Consider the following 18,159-nt stretch of genomic DNA (forward strand, 5'->3'; position numbering starts at 1 on the left):
CAGAAAGGACTTAACAAGGACCTGGGGTTCCTAGCCCATTATAAACCATAAAGCTGTATGTCTCTGTTGATCACCCCACCCCTCACCTATCCACACCATCCTGTTAGAATATCAATGATATGCTTTGATGTCCCCATGCATACCTCCGACCCACCCCCATCCCCACCCTGTCAGACTGTCATAGTAATGCTTGAATGTTTTCACTTATATACACTGTCAGCTAGCACATTTGCTTATTTCCGATCTGACGAAGAAGGGCAACCTTCGAAAGCTAATCAAGAAATGTATTAAGTTATGTCCAATAAAAAAGGTATCATCTTATTTTCTTTTCCATGTTTTATTTTGTTTGATTTCTATTGATAACCTTAAGAGTGGACTAACACGGCTACCACATCCAACATTTGAATGCCCAATATTCTAGTCTTGCCCTCTTACAATTTCCCACAATCTACTTGTGATTTAACAACTTTGAATAATTTTGTATCACCTGCAAATCTGATCACCTCAGCAATTTCCATTTTGAGATCATTTATAAACTATGCTAAAAAAAACAACAGCAGCAGTCCCAGTACAGATCTCTGGAGCACTCCACCAGTAACCTTTCTTCATTAAGACAGCATGTGACAAAACTGAAATATATTTCAATAAAGCTATCAAAAACAGAATACGTGATCTCTTAATTTGTGCATTTTAGACACTATGGTAGCTTTCCCAAAATCATGCAAACACAAACCCATCAATGTGATCAGTTTGTTCTTCAGCTGCGTGTCAAGCCGTGCAATCATCATTTCCACTGCATTCCTGATTTCTCGCACCCGTTCATCCTTTGTACTACGTACTGCCTCGCGTTTTCTCTCCTATGACAACAGAACATAAATGAGGCTGATCTACTAAACTATAATCCTGATGACATTAACTCTACAGTTGTTATTGCTTTAAAACACCAACCGAGTTGGCTGGAGAGGTTGGGATGGTAGAAGGGGAAAAATCAATTTTCTACACAAATACTTAAAGTGTTCAAGTTGTCCATTATTGTTCATTTTCATCTTTTAATTGTTAAACTCTAACCACACCAACCACAGGTGTTTAAAGTTGTATCAGGATACTCAGCACTGGGCCGTACACAAATACCCAGGTATAAGGCAGCCACTGAAGGTATCTGGGTACTGCCAATATTCAGCACCTGTACTCTGAAACTATTTGGACAAGTAAAAACAGCTAGTCTGCTGTTTTAACTTGCCTGGGTAGTTATAAGAGCATTAGTGCCTAAATAACATCCAGCTGTGCTCTGGCTCCGCCCCAGACTGTACCCAGAACTACCTGGATAGTGCTTGGATGGTCAGTAGAGATTTTCAACAGCATTAATCCTGATAATGCCACTGAAAATCTAGGTATGGATTCAGTGAGAGTAAGTGCTGCTGAACAGCGACCTGGAAATTATTTTTACACAAGGTTATTACACAAAAAAGCATTCAAAAAAATACCTCAACTATGTGTACAAATACTGAAATGTTAGCGTTTTGCCACATGCTGCACCCTTCAGGAACTAAGCAAATTCTGGCTTCTCCAAGTGAAAATTTACTATACACAGACCGGTGTAAATAAATTCATAAACAATGTGCTGCAGCAATACAAAGTATACAAGTCAGCTCAGTTTAGAATTATTTGAAAATCTTGCCAGAAAAATCATTTATGCAAGCCAATTTCCGTTAAAAAAAAAAAAAGATAACTACACCTCCACAGGGTATTCCCAACATTCATATGAAAGAGGCCACTAACTGTGGGAAAGCTCCATTGGTAAGTACATCAGCCTTACAGTGAGTTCCCCCCCTCCCAAAAAAAAAAAAAAAAAGAATAAAATGAAATGGCTTTTTTTTTTTGGTACAGATTTATATATGTTTGGTATTTATTTTTTTAGCTTTGCGTTGAATTTCTTCTGTATGTGTTTGGTTTTTGTTGGAAAGACTGGATGGACAGTCCAGGTCATTATCTGCTGTCATTTACTATGTTTATGTAAAGTTACTGATAGAGCTACAAACCTAGTGACACTGGTATAACTGAACAATTACCAGCAAGCTACAACCATGTTAATGTATCAATGCTTTAGGTGGACAGTGAACCATCCAGCAACATCATAAGGACCTAGGAGGAAAGATGTAGGGTAACACCCTCACTAGTTTTGGTACTGTTGGTTGAGGAGGCAATGGGGGCTAGACAGATTGGTTGTTGGGTTACATATGGGAACTTTTAAGCTTATTTATCTACAATGGTAAAAATTAAAGAAGAAAAATAAAACCCAGAGAGCAATACCTTATAAAGCAGTCAAGCTTTGTAAGGAACTGAATTATGGCAGTGTAAACTAGAAAAACTGAACAGTGGGATGAGCCAACTCCCTGCTATCATCATGTGCTCTAAATGTGGTGAGGTGGTGGACAGTTGATCTGGTCATAAAAACAGACATGTGTCATCTTACCACTTCCTGCACCAGACTGATAAGTTCCATAAGCCGTCGCCGAAGTTTAGCCACCTCTTCATTTACCTTTGTGACATGCTGTTCATAGATTTCAGCCAGAGGTTTAAAGGTATGTCCCCCATGCTAAAAAACCAGAACAGAACATTACGAATAAGCACAATATTTGGAAGGCCAGCAAATATAAACTGCATCATTAACTGCTTTACAATTCATATACAGTACTGTAAGCTTAGCTGTAAAACATAAATTTATGGTTTATCTTAAGAACATAAGAACAGTTATACTGGGTCAGACCAATGGTCCATCTAGCCCAGTATTCCGCTTCCAACAGTGGTCAAGTTCCTGGCAGAAACCCAAACAGTAGCAACACTGGAATCCTAAATAGCAGCAACATTCCATGTTACCAATCCCAGGGCAAGTAGTGGCTTCCCTATGTCTGTCTCAATAGCAGACTATGGACTTTTCCTCCAGGAACTTGCCCAACCTTTGTTAAACCCAGATATGCTGTTACTACATCCTCCGGCAAAGAGTGTCAGAGCTTCAATATTCAACGTGAAAAAATATTTCTTCCTATTTGTTTTAAAAGTATTTCCATGTAACTTCCTCGAGTGTCCCCTACTCTTTGTACTTTTTGAAAGAGTTTAAAAAAAAAAATCAATTCACTTCTACTCATTCTACACCACTCAAGATACTGCAGACCTCAATCGTATCTCCCCTCAGTAGTCTCTTTTCCAAGCTGAAGAGCCCTAACCTCTTTAGCCTTTCCTTTTATGAAAGGAGTTTTTGGTTGCTCTTTTTAAAAAATCTTTTCTAATTCTATATCTTTTTTGAGATATGGCGACCAGAACTGAACGAAATACTCAAGGCAAGGTCGAACCATGGAGCGATACAGAGGCATTATAGTATTCTCAGTTTTATTTACCAACCCCTTCCTAATAATTCCTAGCATCCTGTTTGCTTTTTTGGTCACTGCCATATTGTGGCAGATTAATTTCAGCGTAGTCTACGACGATACCTAGATCTTTTTCTCAGGTGCTGACCCCAAAGATGGACCCTAGCATCAGGTAACCAATTTGGATTGTTCTTCCTAACTTGCATTACTCTGCATTTGTTCACATTAAATCTCATCTGCCATTTGGATGTCCAGTCTTCCAATTTCATAAGGTCCTCCTGCAATTTTTCACACTTCACATGTGTTTTAACACCTTGAATAGCTGCATCATCTGCAAATTTAAACCACTTCACTTATTGTTCCGATTTCTAGATCATTTATAAATACATTAAATAGCACCAGTCCCAGTACAGATCCCTGCGGCACTCTCCTATTCACCCTCCTCGATTGAGAAAAATGGACATTTAATCCTACTTCTGGTTTTCTGTCCAATAACCAATTCCTAATCCACAACAGAACATTGCCTCCTATCCCATGTCTTTTAATTTTCTCATGAGTCTCTCATAAGGAACTTGTCAAAAGCTTTCTGAAAATCTAGATACACTACATCAACCAGCTCACCTTTATCAAAATGTTTATTCATGCCTTCAAAGAAATGAAGCAAATTTGTGAGGCAAGACTTCCCTTGGCTGAAACCATGCTGATTTTGTCCCATTAAACTATGTTACTCATATGTTCTGTAATTTTATTCTTTATAATAATGTCCACTATTTACCCGGCACTAAAGTCAGACTTACTGGTCTGTAATTTTCAAGATCATCCCTGGAACCCTTTTAAAACAAATTGGTGTTATACTGGCCACCCTCCTATCTTCAGGTACTACGGATGATTTTAACAACAGGTTATGGATTACAAACAGCAGATCAGCAATTTCATGTCTGAATTTTTTCAGTACCCCCTAGATGCATGCCATCTAGACCAGGTGATTTACTGCTCTGTCAATCTGGCTCAGTATGCCAGATTCACCGAGATTTCTTTCAGTTCCTCTGCATCACCCTTGAAAACCATTTCCAGTACAGGCAGACCTCTTACATCTTCTTCAGTAAAGACCAACACACAGAATTCATTCAGTCTCTCTGCTATGATCTTGTCCTCCCTGTATGCCCCTTTTGTTCCTTCATGACCAATGGTCTCATGGATTCCCTCACAGGCTTTCTGCTTCTGATGTACCTGAAAAAGTTGTCACCGTGAGTTTTTGCCTCTGTGGCAAGTTTCTCTTCATATTCTCTTTTAGCCTTCTTTATCAATGCATTGGATCTAACTTGCAAGTGTTTATGTTGCTTCTTATTTTCTTCATTTGGGTTCTTTTTTCATTCTTTGAATGACAATCTTTTTGGCTCTAATGGCCTCTTTCACTTCACCTTTTAACCATTATGGCTGTCATTATCTCTTCTTCCACCTTTGTAAATATGTGGAATGCATCTGGTCTGGGCTTCCAAGATGGCATTTTTAAACAACGTCCATGCCTGATTTAATTTCCAAACCTTTCAGCTTCTTTTGATCCATTTTTATCATTTTATCACAGTCACTCTTTTGAAAATTAAACACTGCTACAATAGATTTCCTTTGTGGCTTCACTCCAGATAGTACCTCAAACTTAATCACGTTACTTCTCGTACTATGCCCTGCACTAAGGACTAGATCTAAAATGGCTCCACCTCTTGTTGGTTCCTCCAAGAAGCAGTCATTTATTACATCTAGGAATTTTATCTCCCAGGTGCTCCTGATGTAACATTTATCCATTTAAACCCCTAGGCATGACAGTCTGTAACTCAAATATCCAGCGCTGCTCCCTTTGTCTTAATGTCCGTCTGATATCTCCCCTTCGTTCTGTCACTCTCATTTGCTCCAACACGATGCATTTTAATTCTGAAAACTGATGTTGATTGAGTATACAATGCGCTACCATAGGTTCATAAGTTTTCCCCGCCTGGATACTGTCTGTGTTCTATCAATCTTGTTTTTAAACATCGGGATGTCTGTCCCACATAGCATAACACACATGGACACATTATGATGTATATTACATTCATCGAAGCACAGTCCGTTTTAGAATGCAAAAAATAAACTTTCTTAGAATGTGGATCCGTAAACGTGTTTGATTCCACCATAAAGCTACACACAGAACAATGACCACAGACACTGTGAAACCCTTCTCTTGGTCTTCTAGTAAATTCACGATTCCACACATCTGCCGGACATAAAACATCCCCATTCGAATAAAATGACTAAAATTATTAAACGTCATTTACTCTTGTTGCAAGTTCATCCTTGTTTTCAAGATCTACGAGTGATTTTTGCTTTTCAACGTAACAACAATTTTAACGATGCTTCGATGAATGTAATATACATCATAATGTGTCCATGTGCGTTATGCTATGTGGGACAGACATCCCGATGTTTAAAAACAAGATTGATAGAACACAGACAGTATCCAGGCGGGGAAAACTTATGAACCTATGGTAGCGCATTGTATACACAATCAACATCAGTTTTCAGAATTAAAATGCATCGTGTTGGAGCAAATGAGAGTGACAGAACGAAGGGGAGATATCAGACGGACATTAAGACAAAGGGAGCAGCGCTGGATATTTGAGTTACAGACTGTCATGCCTAGGGGTTAAATGTAGCGATCGAATGGAAAGCTTTTCTTTGACTGCTGACTCACGATTGATCAGTAGGTGACGTCAGACGCTGAGTGTATATTCATTTTGTTTGAAAAAAGAAGCCGCCCGCCATTCTCGTTCCAGGGTGATTCGGAGACGGAGAGAGATGTTATGTGCTTGGATTAGAAGAAAAAAACTCCCCTGAAGCATCTATGTAATAGCAAAACAGGGCTTCCCTGTCGAGATTGATGGACTTTAAGAGTACAATGTATATGAGGCTGGACTTGACTATGATTTTTGAAGATATCATCAATCGAGTTAAGTACTCTTTCCAAGCTTTGAGAAATGTGAATTTTGGGTCTCCTTTACAAGTGTTTGTTGTGGCACATGGCAGTGCTTATGTGAAAGTTTATATAGTGGAGTTTTTTTTGAAGACGTATGATTGTAACGGTTCCCTCATTATACCAAAGGCGCGTCCTTTAAGAACGAGGAGTTTCCGAATTTTCTGAAGTCTTTTTTTCTCCACTTTTTTTCATTTTTTGCCTGCCATAGTTGCCCCCAAACAGGTTGTATATAAGGTAGGATTTTTGAATTTTGCTGATAATATATTCTACCTATTCCAGAAATATTCAGGGTAATTGAAACCACCCATCATTATATTATTACCCTATTTGCCGGCTTTCCTAATTTCTAAAAACATTTCTTAATCTGTTCATTCTGTCCTGACGGATGGTAGGAAAGCCCTACAAGAATACTCCTTCCTTTCACATATGGAATTTCTATCCATAATGATTCCATGCTGCTATCTGTTTCATACAGAATGTTTATTTTGTATTTCTCAAATCCCTATTTAATATATAGCGCAACCCCCCTCCAATTTGATCCCCTCTATCATTGCAATATAATTTGTACCCTGTTAACACGGTGCCCCATTGATTGTCCTCCTTCCACCAAGTCAAGTTTTACTTTGTTTATTCTGTTCTAAATGTGATATTTTTTGCATTCTATTTTGAAATTTTATGCTGACTGGAATATAAATATGTGCAAATAAAAAACACACACACCTACAACTACTGAAGTATCAAATACCTAGAAAGACTGTGTTGGAATGCACTTCTGGTGTAATTAAGTTCATAAGGAAAATATGTGGCAGGTCTTTTAATAAAGCTTAGCCTGAGCTATCTGCAGCAGGGTCCATAAGAATTAATTGGGCCCTGACGCAGATAACTCAAGCTAAGCTTTAGTGAAAAAAAACCCTTGTTATTTTAAAAATTTAAGGCTTGATTTTGTCTTATGGAGAAATTAGGTCTTACCTGATAATTTTCTTTCCATTAGTTCTTCACACTATTCCAGGACAAGTGGGTAGTTATGTCCATCGACATGCAGTTGGAGATAGAAAATCCAGAACTGAGCACTACTACCTAGCCACGTGCTAGCCGCCCAGTTCTTCAGTACTGTACATAAGCCAGCAGAAAACCAACCTAATGCATGAACAGCAACCAACAAACCAACAAGGCAAAAAACCCCCAAAACCAACGACAAGATCCAGAACAGTGAGCAGAGCAGTCAGAAGCAACACAGGCCGAAAACACTGGGAGGGCTCCTGGAATAGTGTGAAGAACTGATGGAAAGAAAATTATCAGGTATGACCTAATTTCGCCTTCCATTACGTTCTATCCCACTATTCCAGGACAAGTGGGATGTTCAAAATCAATCCCTGCGAGGGTGGGACATCAGCCCTGCTGCTCTTGACCGCTGCCCCAAAGGATGCATCCTATAATGCTTGCTGAAAGAATGCAATGATGACCACATCACTGCCCTGCAAATGTCTACCGGAGAAGACAAAGATGTCTCTACCCACGATGTCGCCACACGCCTAGTCGAGTGGGCCTTCAAACCCAAAGGCGAAGCCTTCCCTGCCAGAAGGTAGGTGGACAACACCGTCTCCTTCAACCAGCGGGCAATGGACGCTTTGGAGGCCATTAGGCCCAACTTCTGTTTACCGAACAAAACAATCTATCCGAGCGACGAAACTCATTAGTCGCCTCCAGATACTGGATAAGAACTCTTCGAATATCCAGAAGCCGCAAGGACGCATACTGGCTCCCCATGTCCTGCCGACGAAAGGAAGGCAGCTCTACCGATGGATTAAGATGAAATTCCGAGACCACCTTGGGCAGAAAAGATGGCACTGTTCATAGAGACACACACCCCCCCCCCTCCGAAAAACGGAGAAAGGGGTCCCTGCAAGAGAGTGCCTGGAGCTCAGAAACGCGACGGGCCGAAGCGATAGCCACCAAAAATACTGCCTTCAGAGTAAGATCCTTCAGGGAAGCCTGACGAAGAGGCTCAAAGGGAGGACGCTGAAGCGCTCCAAGCACCAGATTGAGATCCCAGTCAGGGCAGGGAGCCCGGAAGGGTGATCGAAGACGACCCACTCCTTTCAGAAAACGGACCATATCCGGGTGAGCTGCCAGCGAAGAATTGCGCAAGTGCCCTCGGAAGCAGGCCAAGGCCGCCACCTGGACCTTCCAAGGACCCCAGTGCTAAGCCCTTGTGTACCCCCTGCTGCAGAAAATCAAGGATGCTGCCCACTGAAACGCTAAAGGATCCAAACCCCTTTCCGCTCACCAATCTTCAAATATACGCCAGACGCGGGAATAGGCCGAAGTAGACCGCTTGCGAGCCTGAAGCAGGATAGTAATAACCGAATCCGAATAGCCCTTCTTCCTCAAACGAGACCTCTCAAGGGCCAGGCCGTAGGACGAAAGTGGGAGGGATCTTCCATGGCTACCAGTCCCTGCTAGAGAAGACCCCTCTCCTGCGGAAGCCGGAGCTGCTGGCCGTCCAGAAAACTGATGAGGACAACATACCAAGGACACCTGGGCCAGTCCAGAGCCATAAAATCACTCTGCCGCGATGTCACTACTCTTCTCAGCAGACGGCCCAACATTGGCCAAGGAGGAAAGACATACAGGACTCCCTCTACCGGCCATGGTTGAAGCAGGGCATCCAGACCTAACGAATCCTGCTCCCTGCGACAACTGAAGAACTGTGTAACCTTGGCATTGTCCTTTGTGGCCATCAGGTCTATGCAAGGAAGACCCCAACGCCGCACCACTAGTTGGAACGCTGCGGCAGACAGCTCCCACGCGCCGGGATCCAAAACATGACTGAGGAAGTCGACTTCTACATTGAGGACCCCAACAATGTGGGCGGCTGAGAGTTAAGACAGGTGCCGCTCTGCCCAGACCATCAAGAGGCCAGATTCCCTGGCCAGACGGCTGCTGCGGGTCCCCCCCTGCCTGTTGATATAAGCTACAGTCGGAGAAGACTCGGACCGCCGTCCCCTTCAGGAACGGAAGAAACGACTTCAGAGCTAGCCGCACCACCCGAAGCTCCAGAAAACTGACGGTCCAGTGGAACTCCTGCGGTGACCATGTACCCTGAGCTAAATGGCCCCTGAAATGGGACCCCCAGCCTGACAGGCTGGCATCCGTTGTCACTACCTCCCACTGCAGAATGGGAAAGGACATTCCCCGAGCCAGAGACTGGGGGCAGAGCCACCATCTCATGCTGCGTCTGGCCTCCAACGCCCAGGGCAGTCTGACTTGGTAAGCCTCCGACACCGGAGACCAGCGGGAGAGCAGAGACCTCTGAAGCGAACGCATGTGAGTTCGCGCCCAAGGGACTACATCCATGGTCGCTGTCATGGACCCTAGAAGCTGGACGCAGTCCCAAACCCGTGGCCTAGCGGCCAACAGAAGGGAACGTACCTGCCTCACCAGCTTTACCCGCCGCGAGTCAGTCAGAAAGACCCGAGCCCGCTGGGTACCGAAGAGAACACCTAAGTATTCCAGGCGCTGAGAGGGGATCAGGCAGCTTTTCTCGAAACTGATCACTCATCCCAAGGACTGAAGCAGCCTGACAACCGTGGTAGTCACTTCCAAGCTGTCCTGGTAGGACGACACACGAATTAGCCAGTTGTCCAGGTAAGGGTGCACTCAAACACCCTGCTTCCGGAAGAAGGCTGCCACCACTACCATCACTTTGGAAAAGGTCCGTGGGGCAGTAGCAAGGCCAAATGGGAGCACCCAAAACTGGAAGTGCTGACCCAGTACCGCAAAATGAAGGAACTGCTGAGGCCCCAAATTGGAATATGAACATACACTTCTTTGAGATCAAGGGGGGGTGGGAACTCGCCCTCCCACACGGAGGCAATGACGGACCTGAGGGTTTCCATCCGAAAGTGCATAACCCACAGGCATTTGTTGACACTCTTGAGGTCCAGAATGGGCTGGACCGTGCCTCCCTTCTTGGGAACCACGAAACAGATGGAGTACCTCCCCTGTCCGTGCTCGTCGAGCGGCATGGGCACAATGGCCTGAAGAAACAGTAATGCCTGAACAGTGGACTTGACTTGTGCCTCTTGGACAGAACCTCAACACGGAGACTGTAAAAAGAGGAGCGACCGGGCGGCAGAATTCTAACCGGTAACCGTCGCACAGGATGTCCAGCACCCACTGATCTGAGGTGATGGAGGTCCACGTGTTCTGGAACGCCTGAAGACGTCCCCTTATCAGACTGAATGCGTGGACCAACGCACCATCACGACTGTCAGGAAGGAGGACCTGTCCGACCTGACTTGCCGGTCCCCTTCCTGTCCCCCCAAAAGGACGACTAACGGGGCTGAAACTTAGGCCGTTGCCCAAAGGCCGGGCGACCTGGTCTGTATTTCTTACTGTCCTGAAACCGAGGACGAGAGAACCCCGACTGCCGACCAGACGACCTAGGCCAGTCCTCAGGCAGCCGCTGGGTTTTAGACTCTCCGAGCTCTTTCACCAGATTACTCAAGTCCTCGCCAAACAGTTACTTCCCCCAAAAGAGCAGCTTGACCAACCGGGCTTTGGATGCTGCATCCGCAGACCACGCCTGGAGCCACAACTATCGCCTTGTGGAGACCGCCAATGACATACCCTTGGCCGAAGCCCTAAGCATGTTGTACACAGCGTCCGCTAGATAAGCGAGACCTGCCTCCATCCTAGCCGCCCGCGAGCCACTCCTGGCCCCCGACCTTTGATGCCATTGCAGACAGACACGGGCCACAAAGGAACTGCAAATCGCAGCCTGCAAGCCCAAGGCAGCCACCTCAAAGGACTGTTTCAGGGCCTGCTCCAATTTCCTATCCTGAAGGTCCTTTAAGGCCACCCCGCCTTCCATAGGCAAGGTCATCTTCTTGGTGACCGCTGTCACCAAAGAATCCACCTTAGGAAAGTCCAACTTCTCCCTTTCCTCCGGAACCAAAAAGGGTAGAGTTGGGCCATGGCTCTCCCCACTCGCAGACCCACCTTAGTACATAAGTACATAAGTAGTGCCATACTGGGAAAGACCAAAGGTCCATCTAGCCCAGCATCCTGTCACCGACAGTGGCCAATCCAGGTCAAGGGCACCTGGCACACTCCCCAAACGTAAAAACATTCCAGACAAGTTATACCTAAAAATGCGGAATTTTTCCAAGTCCATTTAATAGCGGTCTATGGACTTGTCCTTTAGGAATCTATCTAACCCCTTTTTAAACTCCGTCAAGCTAACCGCCCGTACCACGTTCTCCGGCAACGAATTCCAGAGTCTAATTACACGTTGGGTGAAGAAAAATTTTCTCCGATTCGTTTTAAATTTACCACACTGTAGCTTCAACTCATGCCCTCTAGTCCTAGTATTTTTGGATAGCGTGAACAGTCGCTTCACATCCACCCGATCCATTCCACTCATTATTTTATACACTTCTATCATATCTCCCCTCAGCCGTCTCTTCTCCAAGCTGAAAAGCCCTAGCCTTCTCAGCCTCTCTTCATAGGAAAGTCGTCCCATCCCCACTATCATTTTCGTCGCCCTTCGCTGTACCTTTTCCAATTCTACTATATCTTTTTTGAGATACGGAGACCAGTACTGAACACAATACTCCAGGTGCGGTCGCACCATGGAGCGATACAACGGCATTATAACATCCGCACACCTGGACTCCATACCCTTCCTAATAACACCCAACATTCTATTCGCTTTCCTAGCCGCAGCAGCACACTGAGCAGAAGGTTTCAGCGTATCATCGACGACGACACCCAGATCCCTTTCTTGATCCGTAACTCCTAACGTGGAACCTTGCAAGACGTAGCTATAATTCGGGTTCCTCTTACCCACATGCATCACTTTGCACTTGTCAACATTGAACTTCCTTGGAGGTATTCCACTCTGCAGAGATTAAATCCTTAATATCTGGATGCATTGGGAACACATTAGAGGGACCCCTAAGCCCCCGCATGGGACCAGACTGCTGGGAACCTGAAGAATCCCCCCCAGGTTCAGATATGGAGAGAGTCAATAAGGATTCCGAAATCAACGCACCAAATTTATCTTTTTGAAAAGGCCGGAGCACCCGAGGGTCATCCCCGTCTCCCAAGGGGAGCACCCCCTCCTCTAAAGGCTCCAGGACTGAAGGGCCCCCCCGATGAAGCGGACTCCGTGTCTGACCCCGGAGAAATGGGTGAACAATCCTCCAAAGGGTCGTCCAACAGGATAGGTCGTAGTCTTGGGAGGAGGAAGGGCTGAGTCAGACTCCGTACCACCCGGGACCCCCGGAGTAGGCAGAGCAGCGCCCCCCTGCTTCAATAAAAATGCCTGGTGCATTAACAAGACAAATTCAGGGGAAAAAGGCATACCCTGATCAGGTAAGCCCCCTGCTGCGAATGCCCCTTTCTCTGCCACCGGCAGAGCACGTTCCCTGACCGCGGAGGACAAAATGGCTGAAGTTCCCACCTCCGCCAGAGAGGAGTCACCAAGACATCCCCCAGAGCGCTGATCCAGGCCTGTTATCCCCAGAGAAAGGCCACCAGGATCTCCTCCTCCACTCGGGGACACCGGTCTGCACACCGTGCAGCGGCCCGAGCGTCTACCCCCACAGAAGCAGCAGCGCTTCACCACCTCAGCGGGGACCGACATCCCGCCACGCCAAGAAACACCCGGTCAGAGGCCCGACTTGCAAGAGCGCACTGCAAGCCCGCTAGCTTGCTCCCTCTTTTTCTTCTTTTTTTTACTTTTGGCACTAGTGTTTAATAGAAAAAAAGGCGCACCGAAGGAACCTGGTGACCGTTACCATGGCCCACTAACAGATCCCCAACTCACCACCTGGATCCTGAAACAGGGTGTGCACCCCCCGAACTCTCCAACCTCCTCACCTCCCCAGCCAGAACCGACACTGCTGGACTGGAGCCGTTCTGATACAGCCAGAAGAAACGTGGCTCTCTCTCTTTTTTGTCTGTTGCTGCACAGACACTGCCACAAGAGAGGATCAGGAGGGAAATAAAGGGAAGAAAGCCTCCAGATGGAAGCAAGACAGGAACCAGCACCACCAGGTATGTCTAAATTTCCTCAGGTGTGACTCAACTGGGAACCAGACACCAACCGGACAAGGAGAAACCAACTGGAACACAGAGAGAAACGAAGTATGTCCATCCACCTGCTGGAGATAGAAGATACTGAGGAACTGGGCGGCTAGCACGTGGCTAGGTAGTAGTGCTGTTCTGGATTTTCTATCTCCACTTGCTGGTCAATGGATATAACTACCCACTTGTCCTGAAATAGTGCGATAGAACGTAATGGAATTAAAATCGCCTACTTATTTTTTTTTTATTCCATGAATACGAATAGTATTTTTCTCATTAGACCATTATTCTAGTCCTACTGTATTTCAATAAGCACAGTTTTACAGAAATCCATAATGTAGAAAAAGTTGTGTTACATTTGTCTTAATTCTATCTATAATACTATTTCAATGTTGCAATTGATTTTATTTCACTGTGAGACAGCCTAGGCATTATGGTAGAAGACCGGACAATAAAGCGAATGCTACATACCTGTAGAAGGTATTCTCCGAGGACAGCAGGCTGATTGTTCTCACTGATGGGTGACGTCCACGGCAGCCCCTCCAATCGGAAACTTCACTAGCAAAGTCCTTTGCTAGCCCTCGCGCGGCCGTCTTCCCGCCCGAAACCGGCTCGAGCCGGCCAGTCCAGTATGTAGCAAGACAATACACTTCAAGGGAAGACACAACTCCAAAGGGGAGGCGGGCGGGTTGGTGAGAACAATCAGCCTGCTGTCCTCGGAGAATACCTTCTACAGGTATGTAGCATTCGCTTTCTCCGAGGACAAGCAGGCTGCTTGTTCTCACTGATGGGGTATCCCTAGCCCCCAGGCTCACTCAAAACAACAACATTGGTCAATTGGGCCTCGCAACGGCGAGGCCATAACTGAGATTGACCTAAAAAATTTACCAACTAACTGAGAGTGTAGCCTGGAACAGAACAAACAGGGCCCTCGGGGGGGTGGAGTTGGATCCTAAAGCCCAAACAGGTTCTGAAGAACTGACTGCCCGAACCGACTGTCGCGTCGGGTATCCTGCTGCAGGCAGTAATGGGATGTGAATGTGTGGACAGAAGCCCACGTCGCAGCTTTGCAAATTTCTTCAATGGAGGCTGACTTCAAGTGGGCTACCGACGCAGCCATGGCTCTAACATTATGAGCCGTGACATGACCCTCAAGAGCCAGCCCCGCCTGGGCGTAAGTGAAGGAAATGCAATCTGCTAGCCAATTGGATATGGTGCGTTTCCCTACAGCCACTCCCCTCCTATTGGGATCAAAAGAAACAAACAATTGGGCGGACTGTCTGTGGGGCTGTGTCCGCTCCAGGTAGAAGGCCAATGCTCTCTTGCAGTCCAATGTGTGCAGCTGACGTTCAGCAGGGCAGGAATGAGGACGGGGAAAGAATGTTGGCAAGACAATTGACTGGTTCAGATGGAACTCCGACACGACCTTTGGCAGGAACTTAGGGTGAGTGCGGAGGACTACTCTGTTGTGATGAAATTTAGTGTAAGGGGCCTGGGCTACCAGGGCCTGAAGCTCACTGACTCTACGAGCCGAAGTAACTGCCACCAAGAAAATGACCTTCCAGGTCAAGTACTTCGGATGGCATGAATCCAGTGGCTCAAAAGGAGGTTTCATCAGCTGGGTGAGAACGACATTGAGATCCCATGACACTGTAGGAGGCTTGACAGGGGGCTTTGACAAAAGCAAACCTCTCATGAAGCGAACAACTAAAGGCTGTCCTGAGATCGGCTTACCTTCCACTTGGTAATGGTATGCACTGATTGCACTAAGGTGAACTCTTACGGAGTTGGTCTTCAGACCAGACTCAGACAAGTGCAGAAGGTATTCAAGCAGGGTCTGTGTAGGACAAGAGCGAGGATCTAGGGCCTTGCTGTCACACCAGACGGCAAACCTCCTCCAATGAAAGAAGAAACTTCTCTTGGTGGAGTCTTTCCTGGAAGCAAGCAAGATGCGGGAGACACCCTCTGGCAGACCCAAAGAGGCAAAGTCTACGCCCTCAACATCCAGGCCGTGAGAGCCAGGGACTGGAGGTTGGGATGCAGAAGAGCCCCTTCGTCCTGCGTGATGAGGGTCGGAAAACACTCCAATCTCCACGGTTCTTCGGAGGATAACTCCAGAAGAAGGGGGAACCAGATCTGACGCGGCCAAAAAGGAGCAATCAGAATCATGGTGCCTCGGTCTTGCTTGAGTTTCAACAAAGTCTTCCCCACCAGAGGGATGGGAGGATAAGCATACAGGAGGCCCTCCCCCCAATCCAGGAGGAAGGCATCCGACGCCAGTCTGCCGTGGGCCTGAAGCCTGGAACAGAACTGAGGGACCTTGTGGTTCACTTGAGATGCGAAGAGATCCACCAGGGGGGTGCCCCACGCCTGGAAGATCTGTCGCACTACACGGGAATTGAGCGACCACTCGTGAGGTTGCATAATCCTGCTCAACCTGTCAGCCAGACTGTTGTTTACGCCTGCCAGATATGTGGCTTGGAGCACCATGCCTTGACGGCGAGCCCAGAGCCACATGCTGACGGCTTCCTGACACAGGGGGCGAGATCCGGTGCCCCCCTGCTTGTTGACATAGTACATGGCAACCTGATTGTCTGTCTGAATTTGGATAATTTGGTGGGACAGCCGATCTCTGAAAGCCTTCAGAGCGTTCCAGATCGCTCGCAACTCCAGAAGGTTGATCTGTAGATCGCTTTCTTGGAGGGACCACCTTCCTTGGGTGTGAAGCCCATCGACATGAGCTCCCCATCCCAGGAGAGACGCATCCGTGGTCAGCACTTTTTGTGGCTGAGGAATTTGGAAGGGACGTCCCAGAGTCAAATTGGAGCAAATCGTCCACCAATACAGGGATTCGAGAAAACTCGTGGACAGGTGGATCACGTCCTCTAGACCCCCAGCGGCCTGATACCACTGGGAGGCTAGGGTCCATTGAGCAGATCTCATGTGAAGGCGGGCCATGGGAGTCACATGAACTGTGGAGGCCATGTGGCCCAGCAATCTCAACATCTGCCGAGCTGTGATCTGCTGGGACGCTCGCACCCGCGAGACGAGGGACAACAAGTTGTTGGCCCTCGCCTCTGGGAGATAGGCGCGAGCCGTCCGAGAATCCAGCAGGGCTCCGATGAATTCGAGTTTCTGCACTGGGAGAAGATGGGACTTTGGGTAATTTATCACAAACCCCAGTAGCTCCAGGAGGCGAATAGTCATCTGCATGGACTGCAGGGCTCCTGCCTCGGATGTGTTCTTCACCAGCCAATCGTCGAGATATGGGAACACGTGCACCCCCAGCCTGCGAAGCGCCGCTGCTACCACAGCTAGGCACTTTGTGAACACCCTGGGCGCAGAGGCGAGCCCAAAGGGTAGCACACAGTACTGGAAGTGGCGTGTGCCCAGCTGAAATCGCAGATACTGTCTGTGAGCTGGCAGTATCGGGATGTGTGTGTAGGCATCCTTCAAGTCCAGAGAGCATAGCCAATCGTTTTGCTGAATCATGGGGAGAAGGGTGCCCAGGGAAAGCATCCTGAACTTTTCTTTTACGAGATATTTGTTCAGGGCCCTTAGGTCTAGGATGGGACGCATCCCCCCTGTTTTCTTTTCCACAAGGAAGTACCTGGAATAGAATCCCAGCCCTTCTTGCCCGGATGGCACGGGCTCGACCGCATTGGCGCTGAGAAGGGCGGAGAGTTCCTCTGCAAGTACCTGCTTGTGCTGGAAGCTGTAGGACTGAGCTCCCGGTGGACAATTTGGAGGTTGTGAGGCCAAATTGAGGGTGTATCCTTGCCGGACTATTTGGAGAACCCACTGATCGGAGGTTATGAGAGGCCACCTTTGGTGAAAAGCTTTCAACCTCCCTCCGACAGGCAGGTCGCCCGGCACTGACACTTGGATGTCGGCTATGCTCTGCTGGAGCCAGTCAAAAGCTCGCCCCTTGCTTTTGCTGGGGAGCCGCGGGGCCTTGCTGATTCGCACGCTGCTGACGAGAGCGAGCGCGCTGGGGCTTAGCCTGGGCCGCAGGCTGTCGGGAAGGAGGATTGTACCTACGCTTGCCAGAAGTATAGGGAACAGTCTTCCTTCCCCCGAAAAATCGTCTACCTGTAGAGGTAGAAGCTGAAGGCTGCCGGCGGGCGAACTTGTCGAATGCGGTGTCCCGCTGGTGGAGAGACTCTACCACCTGTTCGACTTTTTCGCCAAAAATGTTATCCGCACGGCAAGGCGAGTCCGCAATCCGCTGCTGGATTCTATTCTCCAGGTCGGCGGCACGCAGCCATGAGAGCCTGCGCATCACCACACCTTGAGCAGCGGCCCTGGACGCAACATCAAAAGTGTCATAAACTCCTCTGGCCAGGAATTTTCTGCACGCCTTCAGCTGCCTGACCACCTCCTGAAAAGGCTTGGCTTGCTCAGGGGGAAGAGCATCAACCAAGCCCGCCAACTGTCGCACATTGTTCCGCATGTGTATGCTCGTGTAGAGCTGGTAAGACTGGATCTTGGACACGAGCATAGAGGAATGGTAGGCCTTCCTCCCAAAGGAGTCTAAGGTTCTAGCGTCCTTGCCCGGGGGCGCCGAAGCATGTTCCCTAGAACTCTTAGCCTTCTTTAGGGCCAAATCCACAACTCCAGAGTCATGAGGCAACTGAGTGCGCATCAGCTCTGGGTCCCCATGGATCCGGTACTGGGACTCGATCTTCT

At 47.4% G+C, this 18,159-nt stretch overlaps 1 protein-coding gene across 1 annotated transcript in view; it reads right to left on the reverse strand.

Annotated features, from left to right (window-relative positions):
- Positions 1-733: 733 nt before the first annotated feature.
- The window catches only part of LOC115459451 (E3 ubiquitin-protein ligase TRIM37-like), a gene marked incomplete at its 3' end in the record, with an annotated part of 63,292 nt that continues 45,866 nt past the window's right edge, over positions 734-18,159 (reverse strand). The window contains exons 6-7 of the mRNA XM_030189271.1: positions 2,474-2,596; positions 734-857 (exon numbers count right to left, since the gene is read on the reverse strand). Coding sequence (XP_030045131.1) covers positions 734-857; positions 2,474-2,596 — 247 coding nt within the window. The remainder of the gene's footprint in view (positions 858-2,473; positions 2,597-18,159) is intronic.

The sequence above is a fragment of the Microcaecilia unicolor genome, unplaced genomic scaffold, assembly GCF_901765095.1.
Source record: "Microcaecilia unicolor unplaced genomic scaffold, aMicUni1.1, whole genome shotgun sequence".
Classification (NCBI taxonomy): domain Eukaryota; kingdom Metazoa; phylum Chordata; class Amphibia; order Gymnophiona; family Siphonopidae; genus Microcaecilia; species Microcaecilia unicolor.